Source organism: Stegostoma tigrinum, chromosome 9 (assembly GCF_030684315.1).
Source record: "Stegostoma tigrinum isolate sSteTig4 chromosome 9, sSteTig4.hap1, whole genome shotgun sequence".
Taxonomy (NCBI): Eukaryota; Metazoa; Chordata; class Chondrichthyes; order Orectolobiformes; family Stegostomatidae; genus Stegostoma; species Stegostoma tigrinum.
In genome coordinates, this window is record NC_081362.1 from 21,871,690 (window position 1) to 21,899,018 (window position 27,329).

The 27,329-nt window shown below is 41.6% G+C and overlaps 1 protein-coding gene across 1 annotated transcript; it reads left to right on the top strand.

Annotated features, from left to right (window-relative positions):
• Positions 1–1,676: 1,676 nt before the first annotated feature.
• LOC125455158 (solute carrier family 22 member 2-like) lies at positions 1,677–27,329 on the top strand. The gene is made up of 11 exons (XM_048536832.2): positions 1,677–2,243; positions 5,650–5,753; positions 5,854–6,008; positions 14,963–15,131; positions 15,221–15,338; positions 16,868–16,974; positions 18,819–19,033; positions 20,332–20,440; positions 22,493–22,605; positions 24,520–24,619; positions 26,178–27,329. The coding sequence occupies exons 1-11, from the start codon at positions 1,833–1,835 to the stop codon at positions 26,254–26,256; spliced, it is 1,680 nt and encodes a 559-aa protein (XP_048392789.1). The 5' UTR covers positions 1,677–1,832; the 3' UTR covers positions 26,257–27,329.

A 27,329-nucleotide genomic window follows, 5' to 3' on the forward strand; every position in this document is an offset into this window, starting at 1 on the left:
ATGGATTAGCCATGCAAAATGCAGGAATAAGATTAAGGGGCATGGGATGCTCTTTGGATATCAGTGTGAACTTAATGGGCTGAGTGGCTATAGGGATTCTATGGTGATGGGTTGAATCTGAATGTTGTCAGATTATATTTTAGAACATTATGAAGTAATATAATAGGTGAAATATTCCAAAAAGGACAATGACGAAGTCATGATAAACATTGCAGCTTGGAGACATGCTCATATGATCTAGGTGCAGTGGGGAAAGAAAGTGATACAGAAACCCATTAAAGAGTTGACAAACACAGTAAAGACAAAGAAACCACTGCTGCAAAGCAGTCTGAGGAACTGCTGAATGCCAGAATACAAGCAGGTTTCTTAACAATAGTTTATTCCTGTTTAGAAGAAAGGGAACAGAACATACTAGGCTACTGAATGTTTAATGAATGGATAGGTGCTAATGTATGGCTTCCTGGTAGCAATTCAGATCTGGATAACTCAGGCTGAGTAGAAGGAATATTAAAGTGCACTCAAAATTCTGATCTGGCATGTTGTGAACTTAACGGACAGTTGGGTAAGCCTGTGGGCCTACTCTTCTAATGTCATATTCCTGTAGCACGCAGTGAAAAGTTTCATAAGATATATCTTGGTGGTCTTAGATAGTCAATGCAACATCACATTTATTTAGTTGGATATATTAGTTGTTTGTTCATTAATGTTTGATCTATATTAATTCTAGATTTTCTGTTACAGTAAAAGCCTTAAAAGGCGAGACTTTATACTTTGGAGATAATAGGAACTGCTAGTAGTGCGAGTGTGTTTTGGTGAGGGGGTAGTGCTAGTGTGTTTTGGTGAGGGGGTAATACTGGTGTGTTTTGGTAAAGAGTTGGGTACCGGTGTGTTTTGGTGAAGGGGCTTGTATTGGTGCGTTTTGAAGAAGGGGTAGTGCCAGTGTGTTTTGGTGAAGGGGTAGTTCCAGTGTATTTTGGTGAGGGGATAGTGCCAGTATGTTTTGGTGAAGGCATAGTGCCAGTGTGTTTTGGTGAAGGTGTAGTGCCATGTGTTTTGGTGAGGGGATTTTGGTGTCAGAATTATCGAGTAGATGGTGCCAGTGTGAGTCTGGAAGTGGGGAGGTGTGGAGTATCAACCTTCAGTTGACCTATTTGGAGGTGCAGAATGCAACATGAGCAAGGTTATAAAAGGAGCAGTAAACAGTGTATGCTATCAATTAACAAACAAGTTTGTAGCAACATTACAAACAAATGTAACAGCAAAATACCCATCCTGAAAATCTAGAACTTGGTTTGTCACAAACAAGGGAGACTGTTCTAAATGTCTGTCCCAATATTTCACCATCTCTGTAAACTCACTGTTCATTGTCATGTAGCTAAAGTGTTTTGCTGTACTTTCAGTGTAAGCAGCTATCATCGACCTGGAACGCTTAAAATGCGCCAGCTGCTTTCCTCAATGGTGCCACTAATACTCACTTGTTCTCAAAGCTGACAGTTGTTAGAGGGAAGAAGGCTGGTGATAAGAGGAAGAGTAATTTGGAGAAATGTATCATTGTCTGTCTTTACAATGGTCAGTCTTTCATACTGCAGTTGTTTTCGAAAAAGATTGCAGTTGTTAATTTACAAGTCTGATATAAAATAGTCAGGCCAAATCTGAAGGACACAGTTTGTCCTTTATTTATTAACTCTGTTATTTACACAATTGGTTTAAAGACCTTTGTTCGCAAACCACTTCTGCTTGGTTCGTGTCTTGCAGTTATAAAAAAATCTTTGTACAGGTAACATATTCGACTGAAACCGTTTACTAAAGTGCTTGTGAAAATATCTTGGGCAATGACTACTTTTGACGATCTCTTGGTAGAAGTAGGAGAGTTTGGTGTTCACCAAAAGACAATTTTCTTTCTAACCTGTTTAGCAACAACAATGTTCCCGTATTTGTATGTTGGAATTGTTTTTCTAGCTTTTACCCCCAACCATTGGTGCAGGGGTCCCGGAGTGGCTGAGCTGAGGAATGAATGTGGTTGGTCCCTCGAAGAAGAAAGGAATTATACGGTGCCTCCTGACAGTGTTGACAACTCCTCGTTCAGTCGTTGTGAGAGATATGATATAAAGTGGAATGCCACTTCATTCAGCTGCGAAAATCCACTTTCATTTCTCCAAAATGCTTCAGTGGAACTACCGCTTACAATGTGCGAGGATGGATGGGTTTTCGAAGAAGGATCCTTCCCGAGCATTGTGACAGAGGTAAGTACGGGGTCGGAGATTGGGACAAGTAGATGTTAGCAAAATTATCAGCAACCACAATGAAGGAATTTGACTGAAACTGAAAACATTGCATATTACCTAGAGGTTAAAATGGTGTGGTATTGGCTGGTGTAAAGAACGTGGGGTAATTGAAGGACAACATCATCCAATGCAATTCATGGAGTGAAACGAGTCAGCTTTTCCTGCACTGTTCAAAAAGATACTTAAAATGTACAGTTAAACTCCAAAGACAAGGAAATGTTTGTCCAATCACTTGTCAGCCACCAAGGCCTGGCTGTATTTTAGACATCTTCATTTGTCCAAACTTAGACAAATATGTAATCTGTGGTCCCATGTTCCAATTCTCCAGGATATGTGATAAAGACAGGGAGATTACAATGGTTGACTTCATCTGAAGTTCAAGGTGAGAGATATTGAAGACATTTTTGATGCAATGCCAAATGCTCTGATTCAATGACACACCGTCATTGAAGGATATTGGCTCAAATCTTTCCATCGTCAAAATTGGAACTGAAGTTGGGAGAGGTGCATCAGGATCCCACAGAGGCTGTGATGCATGGACATAGGTAGAAACTTCAGGTAATTTCCACTGCCGGGAACTCTACACAACTGTGTCTCCGATATCAAGCCAGTTACACAGGGCTCACCTGGATTTTACACAGGAAGTGCTACGCTGGTTAGTACTTTGTCTTGCTCATGGATTGGCCAGAATAAATGAACTGAGTATTGCCACCACCCGTCTGCTAGACTACTCCCCCAACCCAACGCCCTCTTGCCCACTGACCTGACCACCCCTCCTACTTGGCCTGCTGGCTTATTCATCCACTTGGCTATCCCAACCACTCACCCACCCTCACCAGTGACCACCAGTGATGGATGGAGTGAATGCTTCTGGTAGATGGGGTGCCGATTGGGCTGAAAGAGCTGAAATTGTGAGGTGAGGTGAGAGTGACAGCCCTTGACATCAAGGCTGCCCTTGACCGAATGTGGAATCAAGGAGCCCCAGCAAAACTAGAGTCAATGGGAATCAGGAGAAAACATTCTGCTGGTTGTGGCCATACCAGGCACAAAGTAGGATGGATGTGGTTGTTGGAGGCAGTTATCTCAGCTGGACTCACCTCTGCAGGAGTTCCCTTGGTAGGCATTTTCTAATTAAGCTGTTTAGAGATGTTATTACTCACTTCCAGAACATGTGGGACTTGAACCCAGGCCTTCTGGTTCAGAAGTTGAGACTTAGCCTCTTCAGCAATGATCTTCTCCCCAGCATAAGGTCAAGAATGGATGCTTACTGATGAGTACACAATGTTCAGCAACATTTTTGACTCCTCAGATAGTGAAGCAATCCATGCCCAAATGCAACAATTTTTGGGCATTATCCAGGCTTAAGTTTATAAGTGGCAAATAACATTCATGCCTCACAAATGTCAGGTAATGATTATCGCCAATAAAAGACAACCTAACTATTGCCCCTTGGCATTCAATGGCATCACCATTGCTGAATCCTGTACTATTAACGTCTTGGGGTTACCTTAGATCAGAAACTGAACTACACTTGTCTTATAAATGCTGTGGGTACAAGACCAGGGCAAAGGTTAGGATTCCTGTAGTGAGTAATTCACCTCCTGACTCCCCAGAGCTTGACCACCTACGAGGAACAGGTCCAGAACTAAGTTACTGCGAGTTACTCAGACTGAATACTCTCCACTTGCCTGGATCATTGCAGCTTCAACAACGCTAAAGAAATTTGACACCATACAGTATAAAAGCAGCCCACTTGATTGACAGCGTGTCCACAAGTACCCACTCCCTCCACCACTAATGCTCAGTAGCAGCAATGAGTACCATCTACAAGATACACCGCAAAAATTCACCTAAACAGCATCTTCCAAACTGCTGATGATTACCTTCAAGAAAGACAAGGGGAGCAGCAGATGCATGGAAACACCATCATTTGTGAGTTCCTCTCCAAGCCACTCGCTATCCTGACTTAGAAATACATAGTGTGCCTTCGGTGTCACAAAATATGGGACTTCATCCCTAACTGTATCGTGGGATTATCTACACCAAATAATCGCCTTCCAAGGGCAATAGGGATGGGAAATAATTTCAAGTATATTCTTTAGTCATGCCTCAAGACCTGCTGCAAGACAAGGTAGGCTGTAATATAGAGATAACAAGGTGTCGAGCCAGATGAACACAGCAGGTCAAGCTATCATGGTTTAACCATTTTCTGATGAGTAGGATCACATTTCAAACCTTCTTAATACTCCTTTCCTCAAAATTCTAGATAATATTAGTCAGAATCTTGTTATTTCACCCATGGCATTCCTCTTAGAGTCAGAGAGACATACAACAAGGAAGCAGACCCTTCAGCCAAACTTGTCTATGCTGACCAGATTTCCTAAATAAATCTAGTCCCATTTGCCAGCATTTGGCCCATGTCCCTCTAAATCCTTCCTTTTCATCTACCCATCCAGATGCTTTTTAAATGTTGTAACTGTATCAGTTAGCCCCCGCCTATTCCGCCTCTCCCTATAGCTCAAACCCCCCCAACCCTGGCAATATCCTTGCAAATATTTTCTGAACCCTTTCAAGTTTCACAACATCCTTCCTATAGCAGGGAGACCAGAATTGTATGCAGTGTTCCATTTGTAGCCTAACCAATGCACTGTACAGCCGCAACATGACCTCCCAACTCCTATACTCTGACCAATAAAGGCAGGCTGTAAAGTATGAGGTTCTAATGATTCTTAACTTAAAGCAATTTACTTAAGGGTACCACTTCTCTTGGGATAGCAGCCTTCAGTAGCTGCCCCATGTGCATACATTTTCCAGTCTCAAAATTCAGCCCTTTGTGAATCCTGACACAAGTTATTTAGTATTAGTTATTCTTCCATCACTCACTGTGAATGTGCCTCTCTCTTGCCCTTTGTTTTGTGAACTTTTTACCTTCATTGTCACTTTTAGCCTTCAAATCTCCTTCTGTAGCTTTACTGGATTCAGGAATAAAATGGTCAGATCTGAACAAATTGGTACCTGCCCTTGAGATTATCCCCAGTTCAAGCAATGCATGACCACTCCTTGAAAGATCAGTTGATGAAATTAAACCACACAGATCATGTGAATCCCAAATTGATCTATGGCCCACTCTGAGCTAGCTGATCTCTGCTGGAGCAGCAGTAAGAGAAACGTCATATTTGACCTTGGTGCAGTTCCACTATTGAGACAGAACCTTAGCGATGGTTGTTATGCTGATCATATCCTGATGGAAAGTGGACATGCGTTGAGAACAATATCAGGCTTTATTGTTATAAAGAAACAGTTGAGAAGCATGAAATGCCGGATTAACGATGTTTATTCTTGTTTACTCACATCACTTGGGCAGTTTGGACTAGTGTGTGCTGAGGCTTGGAAAGTGGACCTGTCCCAGTCTTGTCTAAACATGGGATTTATGCTTGGAACAATATTCCTCGGTTTTGGAGCAGACATGTATGTATAGTTCATATCTACACAATTTTTTGCCAATTGCATACTTGCTTGTATTTTTTTAATGTATTGAAACATGAAATCTTTCCACTGCTTCTCATAGATATGGCAGAAAAAAATGCTACTTGTTTTCCATATTTACAACCTCAGTTGCTGGACTCGCTGTGGCATTTGCACCAAGTTACCTTTGGTTCAACATCTTCCGCACTCTGCAGGGATTGTTCAGCAAGGGTGGTTGGCTGAGTGCCTATGTCTTAAGTAAGCTTTCAGATTATTGTATTTGTATAGAGTATTTGCACCTATGATGATTAATGGCATTGACTTACAATCAGCAGACTCTCCTGTTTATTACTTATTGGACTGGAATTACATTTAGTGACCTTAAAGTGTTCCATTGCCTGTGAAGTTCTTTTGGATGTCCTCATGAAAAATGTTGTACAAAAGTGCATTTCTCTTCCTTCTTGTTTTCAGTTTATATTAGACCGGTCTCAGTTGGTAATAATAGACACTCCTGTTTTAAAAGTGATTTAACGTAAGATTATAACAAAGAGGAGCAGGATTAAGCCATACAACCCCTGGCTTCATCATTCAACAGTCATGATTACTGACATTTCCTCTTAACTTCACTTTTCTGCCTAATCCCTGTGTTTCTCAATTCTCCTTGAGTTCAAACATCTATCTATCTCAACATCTGAGTACCAACAGTCCTCTGGGGTCTTGGATAAGGGCAATTAATTAGTAGGGTAGTCATTTAAACCAACCTATCCAGATATGTTGTGATATACCTCAGGGGCAGGTAGGATTGAATGTTGCCCTTCTGGCCCAGAAGAAGGAACTCTGCCACTGTACCACAAGAACCCTCTAACCAGTCATGTACCCCACTATCAAGTGGGATGTTGGACTAATAAATCTTTTACATGTATTTGTACAATCTCAGAGTGGACTGGTTGATTTTGCTATGAGGCATGGCCAATTATAAACCAACTAAAGAATGTTGTCATCAAGAATAATGGGGGAGGTATGTTCAAAGTAGTATTACTAATTTGATACATTGATGAGACTGAGAGAGCAGGCAATAATGAATGAACAGAATAGTTTTCCAGGAAGTGTCAATTGATTTCTTCCTGCTCTTCGGATCACAAATACAAATATACAATCCCACTCTGATGAATAGGTTTAACTCAATGTGCTGGACTCAGGCTCATTGCAGACTGATTTTCCAGAGAGAGTTTACCTCTAAACATTCCCTCAGCTTTTTTCAGTGCAGGCTGACTTACCAAATTAGCTGTTGAGTTTCCAATACTACCTTGAAGACGAAACCAGCTCCTCTCCTGCCCTTTAGTGGCTACACTCGCAACCTGAATAAATCTCTTCGTGGAAATTCTGAAAGAAAACCATTCTAACATCATACAAACATGCCAGTGGCATCAGCTATGGCTCAGTCAGTAGCACAGTTGCCTCACAGGCTGATGGTTGTGGGTTTATGTTACACACAAGACACTCGAGTAGAAGAGTCTACACCAGTGTGTAGTGCAGTACTGAGGGAGTGTTGAATTATCTGAAGTCTCAGTTCGCAGACTAACTTAGGCCCCATATATGTTTCAAGGTGAACAGAAGGGGTCCCATAGCACTATGGAGGAAGACGATGAGGAAATTTATGCTCAGTGTTCTGGCCAATGACTAATGCCCAACTGTCATCAGAAAATCACATTATCTGCTGATTATCACTTTGCTGTTTTGGAAGCTTGATGTGAGCAAACTGGCTTCAGCATTTCCTATATTAAAATAGTAGCTACACTTCAAATATAATTCATCAGCTGTAAAGTTCTTAGGGACATGCTGAGATGGTGAAGTGCAGTCAAAATACAAGAGTAGAATCTTATTGGGCACTGGGTGACATGGACAGTGGTGAGATTTGGAGCAGAATTGGACTATAATTGTGTCAAAGCTTATCTCAAAATTGACGTCACTTTGCTTCATCTTTTACGTTTTTCATGATTGATGTGACAAGATTCTTGCCAGGTAACGTAAAATGGCAATTGAAAGTGATTTAACATTTGTAAATACAGCTTGTTAACACCATAACTCACCTCATTAATACTCAGACTCCCGTCTAACCAAACTCACCAGGCATGCTTGGTTTCGGGAAACCCCGATAAGAAAACCAGAGCGAGTACCTGGCAGATTCAGCTCACCAGTTGCTCCGAATAACCTCCATGCTGGGCACTGGGCAACAATATCTCAGGGCATGACCCACAGGCACCAGGCACAAGCTTGAACACCGAAGGGTCAGAGTGGGGCAAGCAGGGTGGAGATGGAGGAAGCCAGACACTTCTACAGAGCCCTTGAGTGTAAACTGAAGCAGCGGCTTGTGTGTGGCTCCTCCTCTGGCTCCTGGAGCACGGCCTTGTCTCCTTGTGAGGAATGGGTACCTGAGACACGGTCAACACTGCCTCTCTGTCACCATATCATCGGTCCTAGAGACCAAGCTGAAGTAGTGGGGTGCAGGTGAATGTACGTCAGCCACTGGAGATACTAGATCTGGATCTCCATGGCAGTTACTAACTTATCCTCGGAGGCAGCCAGATGGTCACAGGATTTGCTACATTGCTGCAGTTTCCAAGCAATAAGGGTCATTACATCCCAAATCGCTGTCTGCTGCCATTCTTTATCCCTGTGCACTTGGATGGCAGCTTTCCTGCCCTGGGCCTGTCCACTGGCAGTCCTCTGAGTGCCAAGGATCTGGGGAGTTTCTTCCTCAGCCAGCTGTAGAGTGTGGACCATTCCTCTTTATCATAAATAGGTTTTAGAAGTTAAAATCAGACAGGGCCCAAGTGGAATATAAGGAAAGCGGTAAAGAGAATTAGGAGAGCAAGAAGCGGCCATGAAATGACTTTGGTAAGTCGGGTTAAAGAGAATCCCAAGGCATTCTATACATACATTCAAAGCAAGAGGATAACTAATGAGAAGGTAGGATCACGCAAGGATAAAGGAGGGAACTTGTGATTGGAGACAGAGAATGTGGGTGAGAGCTTAAATGAGTTCCTTGCACCTGCATTGACCCAGGAGAAGGATATGGAGGATAGTGAGATTTGTGTGGAGCATACTAATATGCTAGAGCATTTTCAGATTGAGAAAGAAGTGGCGTTGGGTCTCTTGAAGAGCATTACGGTGAATAATTCCCCAGGCCCTGATGGTATCTATCCCAGTTCAGTGAGAAGGGCAAGAGAGGAGATTTCTAGTGCCTTGACCAAGATCTTTGTATCTTCATTAGCCACTGGAAAGGTCCTGGAGGCCTGGAAAGTAGCTAAGTTCAAGAAGGAGTTCAAGATGTGAAATAGGGATAATTCTGGAAACCATAATTAGTGAGTCTCACATCAGTGGCGGGGAAGCTATTTGAGAAAATTCTTAGGTTTAGGATTTAAGCACATTTGGAAAAGCATGACCTAATTAGGGATAGTAAGCATGCCTTTATGCAGGACAGGTCTCATCTTACTGACTTGATTAAATTTTTTGAGGAGGTGAACACATGTGACTAATGAGGATAGAGTAGTGGACATTGTCTATATGGGTTTTAGTAAGGCTTTTGACAATGTCCCTCATGATAGACTCATTCAGAAGATTAAGATGCACGGGAACATTGGAGTCAGAGTTGGCTTGCCAATAGAAGGCAGAGGATATCGATGGAACGGTGTTTTTCTGGGTGGAGGCCCATGACCAGTGGTGATCAGCAGGGATTTGTTTTGGGACCACTATTGTTTGTGATATATATAGATGACTTGGATGGAAATGTAGATGGGTGGGTTAGTAAGTTTGCAGATGATGCAAAGATTGGTAGAGTTGTGATAATGTAGTAGGTTGTCGAAGGATACAGTGGGATATAGATCAGTTGCAGATATGGGTGGAGAAATGGCAAATGGTGTTTAATTCGGCTAAGTGTGAAGCCCTGCATTTTGGGAGATCAAATGTTATGGAAAAGTATACAGTGAATGGCAGAATCCTGAACAGCATTGACCTACAGATGGATCTTGAGGTTCAAGCCCATAGCTCCCTGAAAGCGGCCACACAAGCAGATAGGGTGGTAAAGAAGATGTATGACATGCTTGTCTTTATTGTTTGGGGAACTGAGTAGAAGAGTCAGCATGTTATGCTGCAACTTTATAAAACTGGTTAGGCAACAATTACAGTATTGTGTTCGATTCTGGTCACCACATGATAGGAAGGATGTGGAAGTTTTGGAGAGGGCACAGAAGAGGTTTATCAGGATGCTGCCTGGATTAGAAGGAATAAACTACCAGGAGAGGCCAGAAAAACTTGAGTTGTTTTCTCAGGAGTGGCAGAGACTGAGGGGAGACTTAATAGAAGTCAATAAAATCTGAGATGCATGGATAAGGTTGATGGTCAGAATCTTTTCCCCAGACTTGAAATGTCTAATACTAGAGGGCATGCATTTAAGCTGACAGGAGGGGCAAGTTCAAAGGAGGTGTGAAGGGCAAGATTTTTACACAGGGAGTGCTAGGAGTCTGGAACGCACTGCCGAGGTGGTGGTGGAGATATGTACGATTATTTAAGAGACTTCTGGATAAGCACATGAATATGCAAGGAATGGAAGGATATGAACCAAGGCCAGGCAGAAGGGATTAGTTTAATTTGACATCATGTTCGGCACAACATTGTGGGCCAAAGGGCCTGTTCCTGGCTGTACAGTTCTATGTTCTATGTAACTGTTCCCACCGAGGTATCAGTATCTGGGCTGGTGGGTGTTGCTGATACGTCTTCAGAGGCCGAATGCACTGTCAACCTCAGATCAAGGATACGACTTCTGGTGGGGTCAGAGTCTGGGTCGAGGCTTGTGGAATCTGCAAAGAAAGAGAGAAGGCATCGTAGCCAAAGTGAGAGTGACAGTGGGCTTAATGGGAGAGTGGCAGTGGCTTGCAGAGCGATTGTTACTCATTCCCAATCTTCTTCTGAGTGGGCAAGGCTTCTCTCCTCTTAGTGGGTAAGGAGCTATTGGGCACAGCTCCACCCACGTGGACTCACTCTGCTCTGCTATGGGCTGTCCTCTCAGGAGGAGGGATTAGGAGTGAGAAGGCAGTGGGTGCAAGTGGGGGAAAGTACAGTGAAGTGGACTGAAGGACTGAGGACATTACGCAGAGACGTATAAGGTTAGTGGTGTAGGAGGCTGGGGGAAGAGAGCAATGGAAGACGTAGCAGGCATTAGTGAGATTGGCAGAGCAAGAGACTATGTGTGCAGTGGCAGAGAGAGAGTGAATGTGATGGCAGAGAGAGAAGAGTGTGACCCTTACCCTGGCAGAATAGAGAAGGTCATTGACCTTCTGTCAGCACTGCCTGGCATTTCTCTGTCCCATTGAGATGGTTACCCTGGACCTGGCTGGCTGGGTTTTGTGGCACAGCATCCTCTGCCGGTCCTCTGGGAAGAGGACTCCTCTCCTCTACACCAACCAGTCCAGCAGGATGTCCAGGTCCCTGTCGGTGAATTGCGATGTCGCTTTTGCTTTCTCGGACACTCTGTGGACATATGCTTGAACGAACAGGGCAGTTTCACAATGGCAGTGCTTGTTCAGCCGCACAGCAGCATTTGAAAAATGGCATGGGCACAAGTGATGCAGGCATTTAGGCAGGTATCTGCTGAATGCTGAGTTGTTGTGGGAAGGGTACTTGGGAAGGCAGGGTGGAAATCAGATGTGATGAAAAATATAAACCATAGAACATAGAACAGTACACGACCTTCGGCCCACGATGTTGTGCCAACCTATTATCCTACTAAGATCAATCTACCCTGCATGCCCTACGTTATACTATCCTCCATGTGCCTATCCCAAGAGTCACTTAAAAGTCTCTAAAGTATCTGACCCCACTACCACTGCCAGCAGTACATTCCACACGCCCACCACTCTCTGTGTGAAGAACCTACCTCTGACATCTGCCCTATACCTTCCTCCCAACACCTTAAAATTATGTCCCCTCATAATAGTCATTTCCGCCCTGGAAAAAGTCTCTGACTATCCATTCTATCTCTGCCTCTCATCATCTTGTACACAGATACTGGGATGATGTTCGTGATTAACAAGGCGAGTTTAGTAAGGTACAGCAAAAGACCTCACCAGGTCTCACAGCGACAAACCCTGATAAAACCTAAAGCAACTCAGATTTCACCCAAAAAACAGCAAAAGCTTCAGTCCCAGGTTTTCCTTCCTGGGAATTATATGGGGATTGTGGGACAGCTGGTGTTACAATTATTTTGTCCTCTGCTACACCATGCCAGTTTGTGAATCATTGGGAGTAATGTCCACCTGAACTACACCTTTTTATTAAGGTCTTAACTATAAACTAAATGCAAAGATCTTTTCAGGTTAAGCTTCATACAAAATCAGACCAGACTTCTATCTTATAATTTGGGCTGTTTAGACCTGTTAATCTGTTTATATTTGAAATGAGTGATTATTTCTATTACTAGTGGTCAAAACAATTCAACATGATTACATTCGATATTCCAATACTTACTGGGAAAAATCCATGCGAAAACAAGATTCTATATAGAAATTCCAAATTAATGGTGCTCTTTAAGCAATGCTTTTGACCACTGGCTATTTTCCTTTTCTTGTGCCCTGGGCTATTATCAAGGAATTGTGTCCTCAAAAATAACATTGAGTGCATAAAGTCACAAAGAAAAGAAGAGGGTAAAACATTTCTGGTAGTAGGAAAAAGACTTGTATTTATAAAATACTTGTCATAACCATTAGAACTCTTAAAGTGCTGTGCAGATGATGAAACACTTTCCTAAAGTGTTGAAGCGAACGCAAACCAGCAGCCAAAGAAAAGCAAAAAACTACCACTAACAGCAATCTGATAATGATCACAAAATCTGTTGTTGTGATACTGATCAAAGGATAAATTACAGCCAAGTCCCCTGGGATACCTCCACTATTCTTCTTCAAAACAGTGTCATGGAATCTTTTACATGCACCTAAGAGATTTAATGACTGGCCTGAAAGATTGCGCCTCTGACAGTGCAGCACGCCCTCAGTGTTAGCCTTAATCTTTCTGTGTTCAAGTTCTACAGTGAGAATTGAACATTCCAAAAGCCAGAGGCAAGAGCGCTGTGGAAAAAGGAAGGAGAAGTGAGTTTGCTCGCTGAGCTGGAAGGTTAGTTTTCAGACGTTTCGTCACCATTCTAGGTAACATCATCAGTGAGCCTCCGACGAAGCGCTGGTGTTATGTCCCGCTTTCTATTTATCTGGTTAGGTTTCCTTGGGTTGGTGATGTCATTTCCCGTTCTTTTTCTCAGGGGGTGGTAGATTGGCTCCAAATCAATGTGTTTGCTAATGGAGTTCCGGTTGGAATGCCATTCTTCTAGGAATTCTCGTGCATGTCTCTGCTTGGCTTGTCCTAGGATGGATGTGTTGTCCCAATCAAAGCGGTGTCCTTCCTTATCTGTATGTAAGGATACGAGTGATAGTGGGTCATGTCGTTTTGTGGCTAGTTGATGTTCATGTATCCTGGTGGCTAGCTTTCTGCCTGTTTGTCCAATGTAGTGTTTGTCACAGTTCTTGCAAGGCATTTTGTAGATGACGTTCGTTTTGCTTGTTGTCTGTATGGGGTCTTTTAAGTTCATTAGCTGCTCTTTTAGTGTGTTGGTGGGTTTGTGGGCTACCCTGATGCCAAGGGGTCCGAGTAGTCTGGCAGTCATTTCGGAAATGTCTTTGATGTAGGGGAGAGTGGTTATGGTTTCTGAGCCCGTTTTGTCTGTCTGTTTGGGTTTGTTGCTGAGAAATCGGCGGACTGTGTTCATAGGGTACCCATTCTTTTTGAATACGCTGTATAGGTGATTTTCCTCTGCTCTGCGTAGTTCCTCTGTGCTGCAGTGTGTGGTGGCTCGTTGGAATTCCAATGGGCTCAGAAACCATAACCACGCTCCCCTACATCAAAGACATTTCCGAAATGACTGCCAGACTACTCGGACCCCTTGGCATCAGGGTAGCCCACAAACCCACCAACACACTAAAACAGCAGCTAATGAACTTAAAAGACCCTGTACAGACAACAAATAAAACGAATGTCATCTACAAAATACCTTGCAAGAACTGTGACAAACACTACATTGGACAAACTGGCAGAAAGCTATCCACCAGGATACATGAACATCAACTAGCCACAAAACGACATGACCCACTATCACTCGTATCCTTACATACAGATAAGGAAGGACACCGCTTTGATTGGGACAACACATCCATCCTAGGACAAGCCAAGCAGAGACATGCACGAGAATTCCTAGAAGCATGGCATTCCAACCGGAACTCCATCAACAAACACATTGATTTGGAGCCAGTCTACCACCCCCTGAGAAAAAGAACAGGAAATGACTTCACCAACACAGGAAATGACATCACCAACCCAAGGAAACCTAAACAGATAAATAGAAAGCAGGACATAACACCAGCGCTTCATTGGAGGCTCACTGATGATGTTACCTAGAATGGTGACGAAACGTCTGAAAACTAACCTTCCAGCTCAGCGAGCAAACTCACATCCAGAACCTCAACCTGAGCTACAAATCTTCTCAAAACTTGAAAGGAAGGAGAATCTGGAAAAGGACTACAGTAGAATAATAGACATACAGTATAAAGAAAAGTTATCTAGTGGTGATAGGATTTAATAAGTGGAGAAAGTCAAAGAGTAATTCTTACGTAAAGAAAATCTTTATCAATGGTGGAGTAAACCAACATCAACATGCAGGACTGCAGTGGTTCAAGAAGGCAGCTTACCACTGCCTTCCCAAGGGCAGCGAGGGACAGGGAATAAATGCCGGTCAATCAGCAATCCCACAAATGAATAAAAAAAGACTGTGGATGGTGCCATTTGAATCATACAAGAAGGAAGGTTGATTCAACAGGAAGCTCTAGATTGGGAGCTGATATAACCCAGCGTGGAGCTGGAGGCACACAGCAGTCCAGGCAGTGGGAAAGCTGACATTTTGGGTTGGGACCGTTCTTCAGAAAAGTAATCTTTCCTGCTCCTCTAAAGCTGCCTGAACTGCTGTGTTTCTCCAGCCCCCCACGCTGTGTTATCTCTGACTCCAGCATCGGCAGTTCTTACTATCTCAGATTGAGAACCTGTTGCTCAAGGAGGCGGGAATGGAAATTTCCAATAGGCATCTAAATTTCTGTTGTCTTTAACTTTAATCTCAGTTACAGAAATTGTTGGAATGGAATACAGAAGAACAGTGGGGATTTTGAACCAGATGTGCTTCAGTCTTGGGATGATACTACTTGCTGCTGTTGCTGTTTTCATACCAGCCTGGAGAAATCTGCAGCTGGTGGCGACCATACCATGCTTTGTCTTCCTCACCTACTATTGGTAATGTTGAACAAAGAAATCATTACTGCTGGCTTGGGAGTGGAAACAAGCTCGGCCATGACAAAAATCTGGTTGTCCTCCTTTCACAGGCTGATTCCAGAATCTCCAAGATGGTTGCTGTCTCGACAGAAATATGACGAGGCCCAAAGAATTCTACAGAATATGGCAAAAAGGAATAAAAAGCATAATTTCTCGACAGATATTAAGGTAGTTACCATGGCAATTTCCCAACATTGTTGGGCATTTTCTTTCTACCTATTTCCCCCCTCTTGGTCTCCTAAATTTATAGAGCCATAGAGTTATATATTATGGAAATTGATCTTTCGGTCCAAGTAGCCCATGCCAACCAGATATCCCAGATTAATTTAGTCCCAGCTGCCTGCATTTGTCTCATATCCTTCTAAATCATTCCTGTTGAAATAGCCATCCAGATGCCTTTTAAATGTTGTAATTCTACTAGCTTCCACCACTTCCTCTGACAGCTCATTCCATACACGCACCACTCTCTGTGTGAAAAAGTTGTCCCTTAGGCCCGTTTTAATTCTTTCCCCTCTCATCTTAAACCCACGCCCTCTAGTTTTGGACTCCTCCACCCTGATTAAAAGATCTTGGCTATTCACCCTATCCATGCCCCTCATGATTTTTATCAACCTCCGACGCTCTAAGGAAAATAGCCCCAGCCTATTCTGCCTCTCTTCTATTTCAAACCCTTCAACCCTGGCAACATGTTTGTAAATCTTTCGGAAACCTTTCAAATTTCACAACATCTTTCCTGCAGCAGGGAGACCAGGCTTGCACACAGTATTCCAAAAGTGGCCTAATCAATGTCCTGTACAGCAGCAACATGGCCTCCCAACACCTATACTCAATGGACTGACCAATAAAGGTGAGCCTACCTAACGCCTTCTTCACTATCCTGTCTACATGGGACATCACTTTCAAGGAACTATGAACCTATATAACAAGTCTCTTTGTTTGGCAACACTCTCCAGGGCCCTACTATTAAGTGTCTGCGTCCTGCCCTGATTGGCCTTTCCAAAATGCAACACCTCACATTTATCTAAATTAAAATCCACCTGCCACTCCCTGGCCGATCAGCTGATCTAATCAAAGTCCTGTTGTACTCTGATGTAAGCTTCTTCACTGTGACTTGTGCTGATGGAAAGGCTTTCACAGGTGAGCAGTAGTCATTTGGTTATGATCAACCAGCAGCAAAGGTGTCCCATACTTAGACTACAGATACTGAAACTGTTCAACTATCCCGACCACTGCTCTGACAAAGAATGCATTTAATTATGATCAAAGTAGCTGTTTAGAAGAGGAAAGGAAACATCAAAATGCAAAACAAATAAACTAAATTTTCTAGAGAAATGCAACAGGTCCCGCAGCATTTATGGAGAGGAAACAGAGTTAATGTTTTGTTTTGAGGGACATTTCTTCAGAAATGCACTGGTCACAATGTCTCGTCAGGCAAGCAGTAGATCCCTGGTGCAATGTCTATAACGCAGTACCACATGATACCCGACAGCTGGCAAAGTATCTGGCTTTTGAGGAAACTATTGAAACATATGGTGAAGCAAGTGATTATTGTATCTAATGTGCAATGACCTCCCAAGGAGATGGTAATTATTGCTTTAGGCCAGAGCTGATGTTTTTATTTGAAACTTCCTACTCATATTGTTTGTTGATAAGTGACTATGCTGAACATTTTATCATTTTGTGTATTTTTTTGTCAGGCAGTTCAAATTGAAGATTGTGTTGAAGCATTGAAGAGTCCCTCAGTTATAGACTTGGTAAAAACGCCGCAGATAAGGAAGCATACTCTTATTCTGATGTTCAATTGGTGAGATCATGTTAAAATTTGTATGATTGAATGTTAATTAGCGCATGTGTCTAGCTGTCATTGGAACAGATTTTAAAGACTCTTACTAGAAGAAAAAGGCAACATTTGAAATTTGAGTGGAATAGCTTTATTGCTTCATCCTCTTTCTCTCTGTGGTATCACCATTTGGGTGCGATCCAAGGACACAGTTAATTTAGCCATTTACATTGGGACCCTATGTCATCAATAAGATCCAATGTCATTTCAGATCTTAAGTAGGCAAAGCATACAACACACACTCTGGGGCTTTTGTGGCAGAGCGGTGGTGCCCTGATCTCTAAGCCAGAGCCTTAGTTTCAAACTCCGCCTGCTCTAGAGGTTTGTCATAACATATCCGAACAGATTGATTAAAAATATCTATTATTTGCATACTGACTTATCCTCCACCACCAAAACCTGGCAGTGGTGTATTGATTGCAGATAATGTGACTTACTCCTTCCACCATACTTGTGGATCAGTTATAATTGTATTACTTGTTGATTATTATTTGTCTTTTCATTGGATGGATGGATGAATGTCAACAGTTTACATTTAACATAGATATTGAATAGATAAATCAACTTTACAGAGTTTACCCTCAGCTCATAAACCAGATGAAGACCTTAGTGTCCGTGTCCAGTATCCCAGTTTGGTTCTGAACCAGCAATGGGCCAACAGATCTCCCCTTTGGTCTCATCCAACAATTTTACTGGATCTCAAAATTTCAGTTGTTCACCTTTGAAATTTTAAATCCCCACCTCATTCTCAGCCAATGTTGGAACCAAGGATTAATTTGTACGTTGTACTTCTGGCTTCTTTACACAAACTCATCAATTACACATGTAGAAATGGTAAACTTTGGGAAGGTTTGATTTATTTGAAGGCCATAACTAACACACATTTACACAATGCAGGATCATTGAACAGATAGCACGCAGCAGCAACTACCATTTCTAAGAGCAACACTAAGCTTCACCTGCAGACTGATGCTCACATGCTGTTTTATATCCTAGTTCCCTGCTTATCATATGCAAATTCTTTAAAAAAAATGTTGCAAAGAATGCAGTTGATGAAGGCTTGAAGTATGGGTTATAAAGTTGAATTGATATGATAGGGTTTTTATTAGTTATTCTTCATGTTTCCAAAGGAACATTAGTGATCTGTTTGAAAGTGTGTCAAATGATGAGTTGTCTTCTTAAAGAGATCAGGCAGATTCCAGCCTGTGGAAAATTGATACACGTGTGTGGAGGGAATAATTTCCTCAGGGTATTCCATGTTGTTTTAAGTTTTTAAATAATTGGACTACTTAGATCTGAGTCTTTTCTTAAATACATGGTTTCTGTTCACTTTGCAATCTTCGTTCTTTGGAAATAACTGATGAGTGGCCAGTGAGGTGCAAGAGGTATTGAGTGCAGGAATGAAGGACTTGGGATTGCAACTTCAGTATCTCAGTTTAAACCTGGATCTACTTGGAAAATCTGTTGAGAATTGATAGAAAGAGAAGAGTAAAGGGTTCTGCAGACAAATAACTGGCCGCATCAACACAGTGAAAATAAAAGTCTTGCTTTGTGAGTTAGAATGTCTTCAAAGGATCATGCCACTTGTGACTTTCTCTACTACATGAGTTTCAGCATAAAGGAAAGCATTCTGAAGGTCATAGTTTAATTATTTACATTTGATTTAATCTGATGAATTACCCCACATTCATGCAAATGTGGGGACATCAAGAGTCCAGCAAAAGTAATCAGTTACACAATGACAGTTGTCTTTACAAATATTGGCAATGAACCTGTGGCAGTAAGTTGACTCTAATCCTTTATTTCAGGTTTGCTAGTGCTGTGGTGTATCTCGGACTTGTCATGCGTTTGGGGATTATGGGAGGAAACGTTTACATCAATTTCTTTATCTCAGGAGCTGTGGAGCTACCAGCCGCAATCATCATTATTCTTCTCATTGACCGAATAGGACGTCGCTATCCCTTTGCAGGAGGCAATTTCCTGGCAGGAGCATCTTGCTTGATAACCGCCTTCATCCCTGATGGTAAATTACATCTCGTAATCTTATATTTCAATCTAGATCCTATATCATCAATATGATGTCCATGGTCCATCTAAAGTAAACAAAATATGGCTCATCATTCTATCATGGCATTTTATCTTGTGAGGGGAGCTGCTATTAACTGCCAATCAAGTAATATCACATTGCACCCACTGCCAACACAAGTGATTTGCAATTGCACAAAGACATAAGAGATTCAAATAATCCAGATTACTCTGCCCTATTCCAGTAACCTTGTGACTGGGCATTTGTCAGGCCACAAGATGTTGTGTGTATTCAATACACAGTTAACTTAAAAAAAAACCTCACCTTGACCTATACGAATCACTTGGACAAATGATTTTCCAATTCGACAGCAAAAACAAGATTTAGCACATTCAAACTGGGCAAAATGTAACAATGATTCATAGGAATAAGGATAGATGCAGCGCCACTTCATGAGAAAGCGGGAGTTCAGTGGGTGCCAGGTCACCTAGTGTCAGACTATGGTGGTATAATTGATATAGGCATTCCACAAATAGTTAACACTCTTGTAAATTCTGCTCCATACTTTTATCTTTCAAGACAAATCTGCTTTAACATAAAAGGCAGGACGGAAGAATCAATCATGAGAATGTTGAACATTCCTGGAAGAACTAAATATGATTGGGCATGCTTTGTGTTTTTAATGAATAAGTTTGTGTTCTGAATTGACACAGTTTTGGCAAGATGGTACAAGTATGAATGCTGAGTCATAACACACACACAATGTAGATATCCCTGTGGGGAGAATCCACAACTCCATATTCACAAGGTATACGTGATTAGAAAAATTACAACTATCAGTTACAAGCAGTAAAAACAATGGAAATTGAACAGACCTGCCATGGGTTTGCAAGACTCAGTCCCTGGATTACTTATCATCAACTTATCCTAACTTCTTCCCATAATAGTTACTGTGTTTTCAGGTATGTGATGAAATATTTGGGGGATTTTTCAGTGATCTGATAAAGCTGTATACCAATGTAAACTACTCTTTCCCTTCTCATAATGTGAGATTAAAACTTAATTTTCAGAACTGAATAAATGCAACCATCTATTAATTTTTTGGCACCTCACATAAAACATCTTCCCTAAGGTTTTTCTTCAAATGAATAGGAATTAAGGAGCTGCCCAAGAGTTGCTAAAGTAGTTTGGTTTCCTGTGGTATTTGAAAGCATAAGCAAATAAAATCTTTTGTCCTTGTCTGAGCATCTGCTTTTTCTTTTGCAAATGGTACAATTAATTTCTTTCTAATTCAGATCAATACTGGCTGAAGGCAGTAATCTCATCTTTTGGCAAACTAGGGATTACGGTCGCCTTTTTAATGGTCTGTTTTGTAAATACCGAATTGTATCCAACATTTTTAAGGTAGGTTCCGATGGGAATTTGGTACACACTGCAACAGCTAATTTTTAACCATTCAGCGCCAATAGACATTGAGCAGTTGTAGCAGAATGTTGAGTAGGATTTCAAATGCATCTCATTCTTTTAACTAGTATTTAAAATATAAAAATTAAAGATGATTGTTGTAGATGTTACACAATTTTGGGTTGATTATCCAAGCAAAACTTATTCAATAAAGATACATATACTTTGATAATATACCCACAGTCTGTAGGGTAGAAGTTTAAAAAGTATAAATGATTATCCCTCTAAATATCTACAAGATACACACACACACACACACACACACACACACACACACACACACACACACACACACACACACACACACACTCTTCAGGAAAAGAAAGCAGATTTCTCTGCAGATATTGGCTTTCTGAAATAAACACAACTTTGCTAAGGGGTTAATCCAGAGGGCAAAACGATAAGGTACAGATGTTCTGGAGTTTGTTTCTCCGATGTTCTGGCACATGTGGTCAAATCACAAACCATACATCATCACCTCTGCGGTCTAGCTGACACAGCTCAGTCAGAGGTACAAATTTAAGATATTCTTTCAATCACTCTTTCAAAAGGGCCAACAAGTTTCACCCTGAATGATTGTAGAGAATGTTATTTCCATTACTGGGAGCATTCGGCTGGCTAGCTTGCTCTCTGAAAGTTGTCCTCCAACTCAGCTTGTTCTTAGCAGGCTTTTCTCCAACAGAGCCAACTTTAAATGAGAATCTCTCCAACCCTAGCCACTTTCCAAAACAGGATCACTACACATGTACAGGACATTGGCGAGGTCTCTTCTGGAATACTGTGCCCAGTTCTAGTTGCTCTGTTACTAGATGGATATTATTAAGCTGGAGAGTGTTCAGAAGAGATTTACCAGGATGTTGCTGGGTAAGGAAGGCTTGAGTTATAAAGAAAGGCTGGATAGGCTGATACTTTGTTCACTGGAGGATAGGAGGTTGAGAGGTGACCTTATAGAAGTTTATTAAATAATGAAGGGTATAGATAGAGTTAATAGCGGTTGTCTTTTCTCTAAGATGTGGGATTTCAAAGCTGGGGACACATTTTTAAGATGAGAATTGAAAGATTTAAAAAAGATATGTGGGCATTTTTTTACACAGAGAGTGGCTCGCGCGTTGAATGGACTTGCAGAGGAAGTAGTGGATGCGGGTACAATTTCAACATTTAAAAGACATTTGGATATGTACATGAATAGAAAAGTATTGGAAGAATATGGGCTAGGAGCAGGTGGGTGGGACTAGTTTCGTTTGGGACTATGTTCAGCATGGACTGGTTGAACTGAGGGGCTGTTTCCATGCTGTATGGCTCTTTTGACTCTATGACTGCATGTGGTTTCAAGGAAGCTCTTGTTAAAAAAAACTCTAATATTGACAGTGAATTTTCAATGACCTTTTCAAAATAAACATTTCCAGGTATGTTCATAAGACTTCAAGTAAACTCCTTATTCTACAATCTTTCAAAATTTAAGACATCCAAGCAAGGTTAAATAGTTTGGCCAAAATGTTAATCAAGTGCAAGGAATCCTTTTTAGTAATCCTTTTTTAAAACTGACACTATTGATAGGAATCAATTATAGAAGGGAGGGGATTATAAAGGGTAAGGTATTATACAGGGGAGGGAATTATAGAGGGGAGGGTATTATAGAGGGGAGGGGATTACCGAGTGGAGGGCATTATAGAGGCAAGGGGATCATAGAAGGGAGGGGATTATAGAGGGGAGGGGATTATATTACCTATTGATAGCTGTTTTTCTTTAAATTCTCTTTCTAAATTAGAAGTATTGTTTAAGACCTAACTCAACATTTTTTAATTCTCAGCCATCACTGATACAGGCACACACAAACGCAGATTATCAAATATTAGCTAATAATATTGTCTAAACTAAATGATGTTTGCATGGAAAATCTGTTATAAATGTACATAACTTGTGATTTTGAAATGAGAGTTAATTAAATCAAATGATGGGTTATCTGTATAAAATCTCAATTTTCTTCAACAGGAACTTTGCAATTTCAGTGTGCTCAGTACTGTCTGACTTTGGGGGTATTGTAGCACCATTCCTTCTGTATAGGTTGGCAGCTATCTGGATAGAAATGCCCCTCGTGGTTTTTGGTGAGTTCAACTGTTTTTGTAATGAATCAACCCTATGTATTTGGTGGAGCAAAACGTTCCCTTGTGTAGCACTGTTGGATACAATGAGTATATTTTCTTTGATGAGAGTAACAAGGCCACGAGGAAATTCGAGATAAATCCATCAATTCATCTTAATGCGTGAATTCAAAAACTTAACAGCAGCCCACCTGCTACCAATACCATTGCATCCTTCAGAAATACAGAGTTGTTGAGCTTCTATTCTCCCTCAGTCCATTTTATTCAGTGGAAAGAAAGGCTTTGTCATAATAGACTTAAACTTCATCTAATACTAATTTGAACTTCCAATCCTTTGAAAATTTAATTTAAAGAGTTAGTCTAGATTTTTCTTTTTCTTCCCTGCAGTATCTTATATGAGCTCTATGTGATCATTTTCCCCATGCTTCTTTGCTAGACTCAAAGATGTGTGAAGTTTGCACGTTCTCCCCAGTTCTATGTGGGTTTCCTTCAGGTGCTCGGGTTTCCTCCCACAGTCCAAAGATGTGCAGGCTAGGTGGATTGGCCATGCTAAAAATTGCCTTGAAGTGTCCAGTGAGGTGCAGGCTTGGTGGGTTAGCAATGGTTAAAAATCCCATGCAGGGTCATGGGATGGGATGCTGTTCAGAGGGTTGGTCCAGGCTGTTGACCTGTTTTGTTAGGTTCGGAACATCACTTCTTGTACAGAGAAAACATCTGCAATTTTAAAGACTTCTACCACCTGAGGCAGAGTTTAATCCAGCCCGAGGGAAGTCGGGTGAAAGGAATGCAGGGAATTGGGGTGGCACGGTGGCCTCACAGTGCCAGGGACCCGGGTTCAATTCCACCCTTGGTTGACTGTCAATGTGGAGTTTGCACAGTCTCCCCATGTCTGCATGGGTTTTCTTCCATAATCCAAAGATGTGCAGGTTAGGTGGATCAGCCATGCTAAATTGCCCGTAGTGTTCAGGGATGTGTAGATTGGGGATGGGTCTGGGTGTGGTGCTCTGAGGGTTGGTGAGGACTTGCTGGGCTGAAGGGCCTGTTTCCACACTGTAGGGATTCTATGCCCAAAGTCAATAAACAAATAAGGAGAAATTTTCTGGAATAGTGTAGGGCAGGGGATTCTAGGAGATATTGAGAGCCTTTTTCATTTTTTCATGGGATGTTGCTGTTGCTGGCTGAGAACATATGCACCGGAGACGGAGGAGCTGAGAAAATAGGATGGAGACTTTACAGGAAGTGTGGTGTGAGGATGTATAGTCCAGGTAGCTGTGGGAGTCGGTGGCTTAGTAATGGCTATTAGTGGCCAGTGTTATCTCAGACTCCAGCACTGGCAGTTCTTACTATTTCTGAGTGAGTTATCACTCCAATGAGGTTGCATTCTATATATTTATAACAGACGATAATTACACATGTTCAATTGTTCTCAACAAAATAACCTACATTTTCATTGTGGATGCCAATCTCTAGCCCAAAGGCACTTTTGGCACAGGATAACCTAATCATAGAATCCCTACATTTGGAAGGAGGCCATTCAGCCCATCAAGCCCACACTGACTGTCTGAAGAGCATCCCAGCCCCGTATATTATTCTTATAATCCTGCATATTCCATAGCTAATCCACCTACACATCCATGAACAATGTGTCAATTTAGCATGGCCAATCCACCTAACCTGCCCTTTGGACTGAGGGAGGAAACCGGAGCACCCGAAGGAAACCCATGCAAACACGGTCAGAATGTGCAAACACCACACAGGCAGTCACCTGAGGGTGGATTTAAACCCGGGTCCCTGGCGCTGTGACGGAGAGTGACAAATTTGCAGCCAACGCACTTGAAAGTCACAATCTGTTTCTTTGCATGAGTAAACTGAACAAACACAATCAATATTCAATACATTGTGCTTTTTGATTTGCAGCAGTGATTGCTATGATTGCTGGTGCACTAGTTCTGTTTCTACCTGAAACCATGGGGGTTACCTTACCAGAGACCATTGAAGAAGCAGAAACCATTGGACGGTATGTAAATTGGGATCTGTGTGTTAGGCTAGCCTTGGTGCTCGGCAGTCATTGTTGGAGTTTTTATTGGGTGAAGAGCCCGGCAAATTTTAATACTAAGTAGAGACAGGACTTAGTAAAATATATAGTGTTCTAGGCTTCATTAACAGGGCCATAAAATACAACAGTTGACTGGTTAGGCCTCAGCTGGCGTATTGAGTATAGTTCTGGGCTCCACACTTCAGAAAGGATGTGAACACATTGGGACAGTGTGTATTAGAATGGTTCCAGGATGAGACAGGGAGAAACTTCCTGCTTATAAGAGGATGGAGGACCAGAAAGCATAGATTTGAAGTGACTTCCAAAAGGAGCAAATGAGAGATAAGAAAAACTTATTCACACAGTGTCCTGACTCACTGGGATAGCACCTCCAGGTCTTCTATTCCCAGACCAGTCACAAAGGGTAAAGATATTTGAAAATGCGCAAGGATTCCCAATTTACTTGGCTTTTAGACACAGGTTGATGGAAAGAACTGATTAGGGTTTCTGTACTTAACAAGAATTGCCATTTGTTCCAAGCAATTAGGCTTTAGCTACAGAATGAACTGTCAGAATATAACGCTGCTAATTAAATTACAAATCCCCTTATAAACCCCCTTCTACACACGCTGACACCGATAAGACAAGAAATATGTGTGTCATGGGCAAAGGGAAAGATTGGTTCAGCGGTTTTTGTTCATAGGGCTTACTGAGCTGATTCTTATTCTGGTCAGAATGCTGTACCTCAGTCATTGCTTTCCAGATGTTTTCATTGGTTTTTAGGGGGCATGGGGTGGGTTCAAACTGATGAAAGGTCACTGATTTATTAAATAAAAGTCATAGTTTATAGCAACGGCTGAAGTAAAAATTATCTGAATTTCTTCAGACTTAAGATAGCTTTTATGACAGAGAGCAGCCAGAGCTTTTCATCTGGTGGAATTCTGAAGGCTCTTCTCTACTTTCTTCACAGGCCCAGGCCCCTAACTGAGAACAAATTACATATTTGTTGGCAGGCCGAAGGCCTTTGTCATTCGACACCTGGCCATTAGTCCACAGACCTATCAGCTTCACATTGCCAGTCAAAGTTCCACTTGCACAAAAACATTTAGCTTAGCTCATCTACAAACAGGGCTTCAAACACCACTTGGACAAGTGGCTATGTAAACAATGCTTGCAATGAGAGTCAGGTTACTTGCTTTCAAAAGTTGCAGTAATCCTTGGTTTGAAAACAGTTCTTCCGTCATTTCAGTCCACAATTTAAAGATACAGATAAAGAAGCATGGCCTTAAAAACACGGAGCAATTAGGATCTAGAATGTATAACTGGGGATTGTAATGGGGGCAGGTTAGAGTAGAGCATTCAGGAGGGCATTAGATGACTACTTAAAAAGAAGCAATGTGCTGTATTGTGAGGGAATAGTAGGAGCTTGGCAGCATGCTGAAGCATTCAGAGAACCTGTGCAGCCCCGAAGGGACAAATGGCTTCCTCCTGTACTGTAACAGTTTTGTGATTCTGTGAAAATATTTCTTTGTGTCTCCAGAGAGAAGAAAACAGCCCCAAAGGCAACCTATGAGCTGGTTGCTGTACATCCTTCGGCAGAAACAAGTAATGACAAGTAACCTGCTTCAGAGAAGATTGTAACTTCCTGAATTAGATTAATGTGTTCAAAAGTACTATTGAGATTATTTAACAGTCAATGATTTGTAATAATGTGTTCACAACATTCAAGTCTTGCAACATCAAGTCCTATTGAAAAAAATCACTCACTTCAATTTTATTGTAATCACAAACATTGGAGCTTAAAGGTTTTGATTCTGTTCACTGTATGTAGAATCCTCACATAGAAGTATACAGCACAGAAACAGACCCTTTGGTTCAACTTGTTCATGCTGACCAGATATCCTAAATTCATTGAGTCTCATATGTCAGGACTTGGCTCATGTCCCTCTAAACCCTTCTTAATTGCATTCAATTCCAGATGCCTTTCAAATTTAATTATACCAGGTTCCACCACTTCTTCTGGCAGCTCATTCTATACACGCACAAACCTCTGTGTGAAAAAGTTGCCTCTTATGTCCCTTTTAAATCTTTCCCCTCGCACCTTAAACCTATACCCTCTCGTTTTGGACTCCCCTACCGTGGGAAAAAGACCTTGACTATTCTCCATATCAGTGTCCGTCATGATTTTATAAATTTCTGTAAGGTCACCCCTCAGCCTCTGACACTCCAGGGGAAATAGCACCAGCCTATTCAGCCTTCCCCTATAGCTTAAACTCTACAGCCCTGGCAACATCCTTGTAAATCTTTTCTTAACTCTTCCAAATTTCAAACATCTTTCCTATAGCTGGGAGACCGGAATTGAAAACAATATTCCAAAAGTGGCATAAACAATATCCTGTACAGCTGACCTCCCAACTCCTATACTCAATGCACTGACCAATAAAGGCAAGCATACCAAATACCTTCTTCACTACCATGTGTCATGTAAGGTTAACGGAAGTGGTTTAGTAATTTGCAGTGTCTGTATACAGTCTTGAGCAGATAAGGACTGCCTCACCCCATGCACTGTGTGATTGGGATATTTGTGGATCTCTAACAGATACATTTACCTGACATAAGAATGGACCACAATGGCTGATCTTTGTACAACAGAAAGTTTTATGAATTAAAAAGAAGTGTTTGATTATGTCAA

Bases quoted from the DNA above. Each gene is read 5' to 3' on its own strand.
- LOC125455158 (XM_048536832.2), top strand. From the start codon at position 1,833: ATGACTACTTTTGACGATCTCTTGGTAGAAGTAGGAGAGTTTGGTGTT. The intron at 20,441-22,492 runs GTAGGTTCCGAT...TTTCTTCAACAG, and splicing joins TTGTATCCAACATTTTTAAG to GAACTTTGCAATTTCAGTGT. The intron at 24,620-26,177 runs GTATGTAAATTG...TTGTGTCTCCAG, and splicing joins GAAGCAGAAACCATTGGACG to AGAGAAGAAAACAGCCCCAA.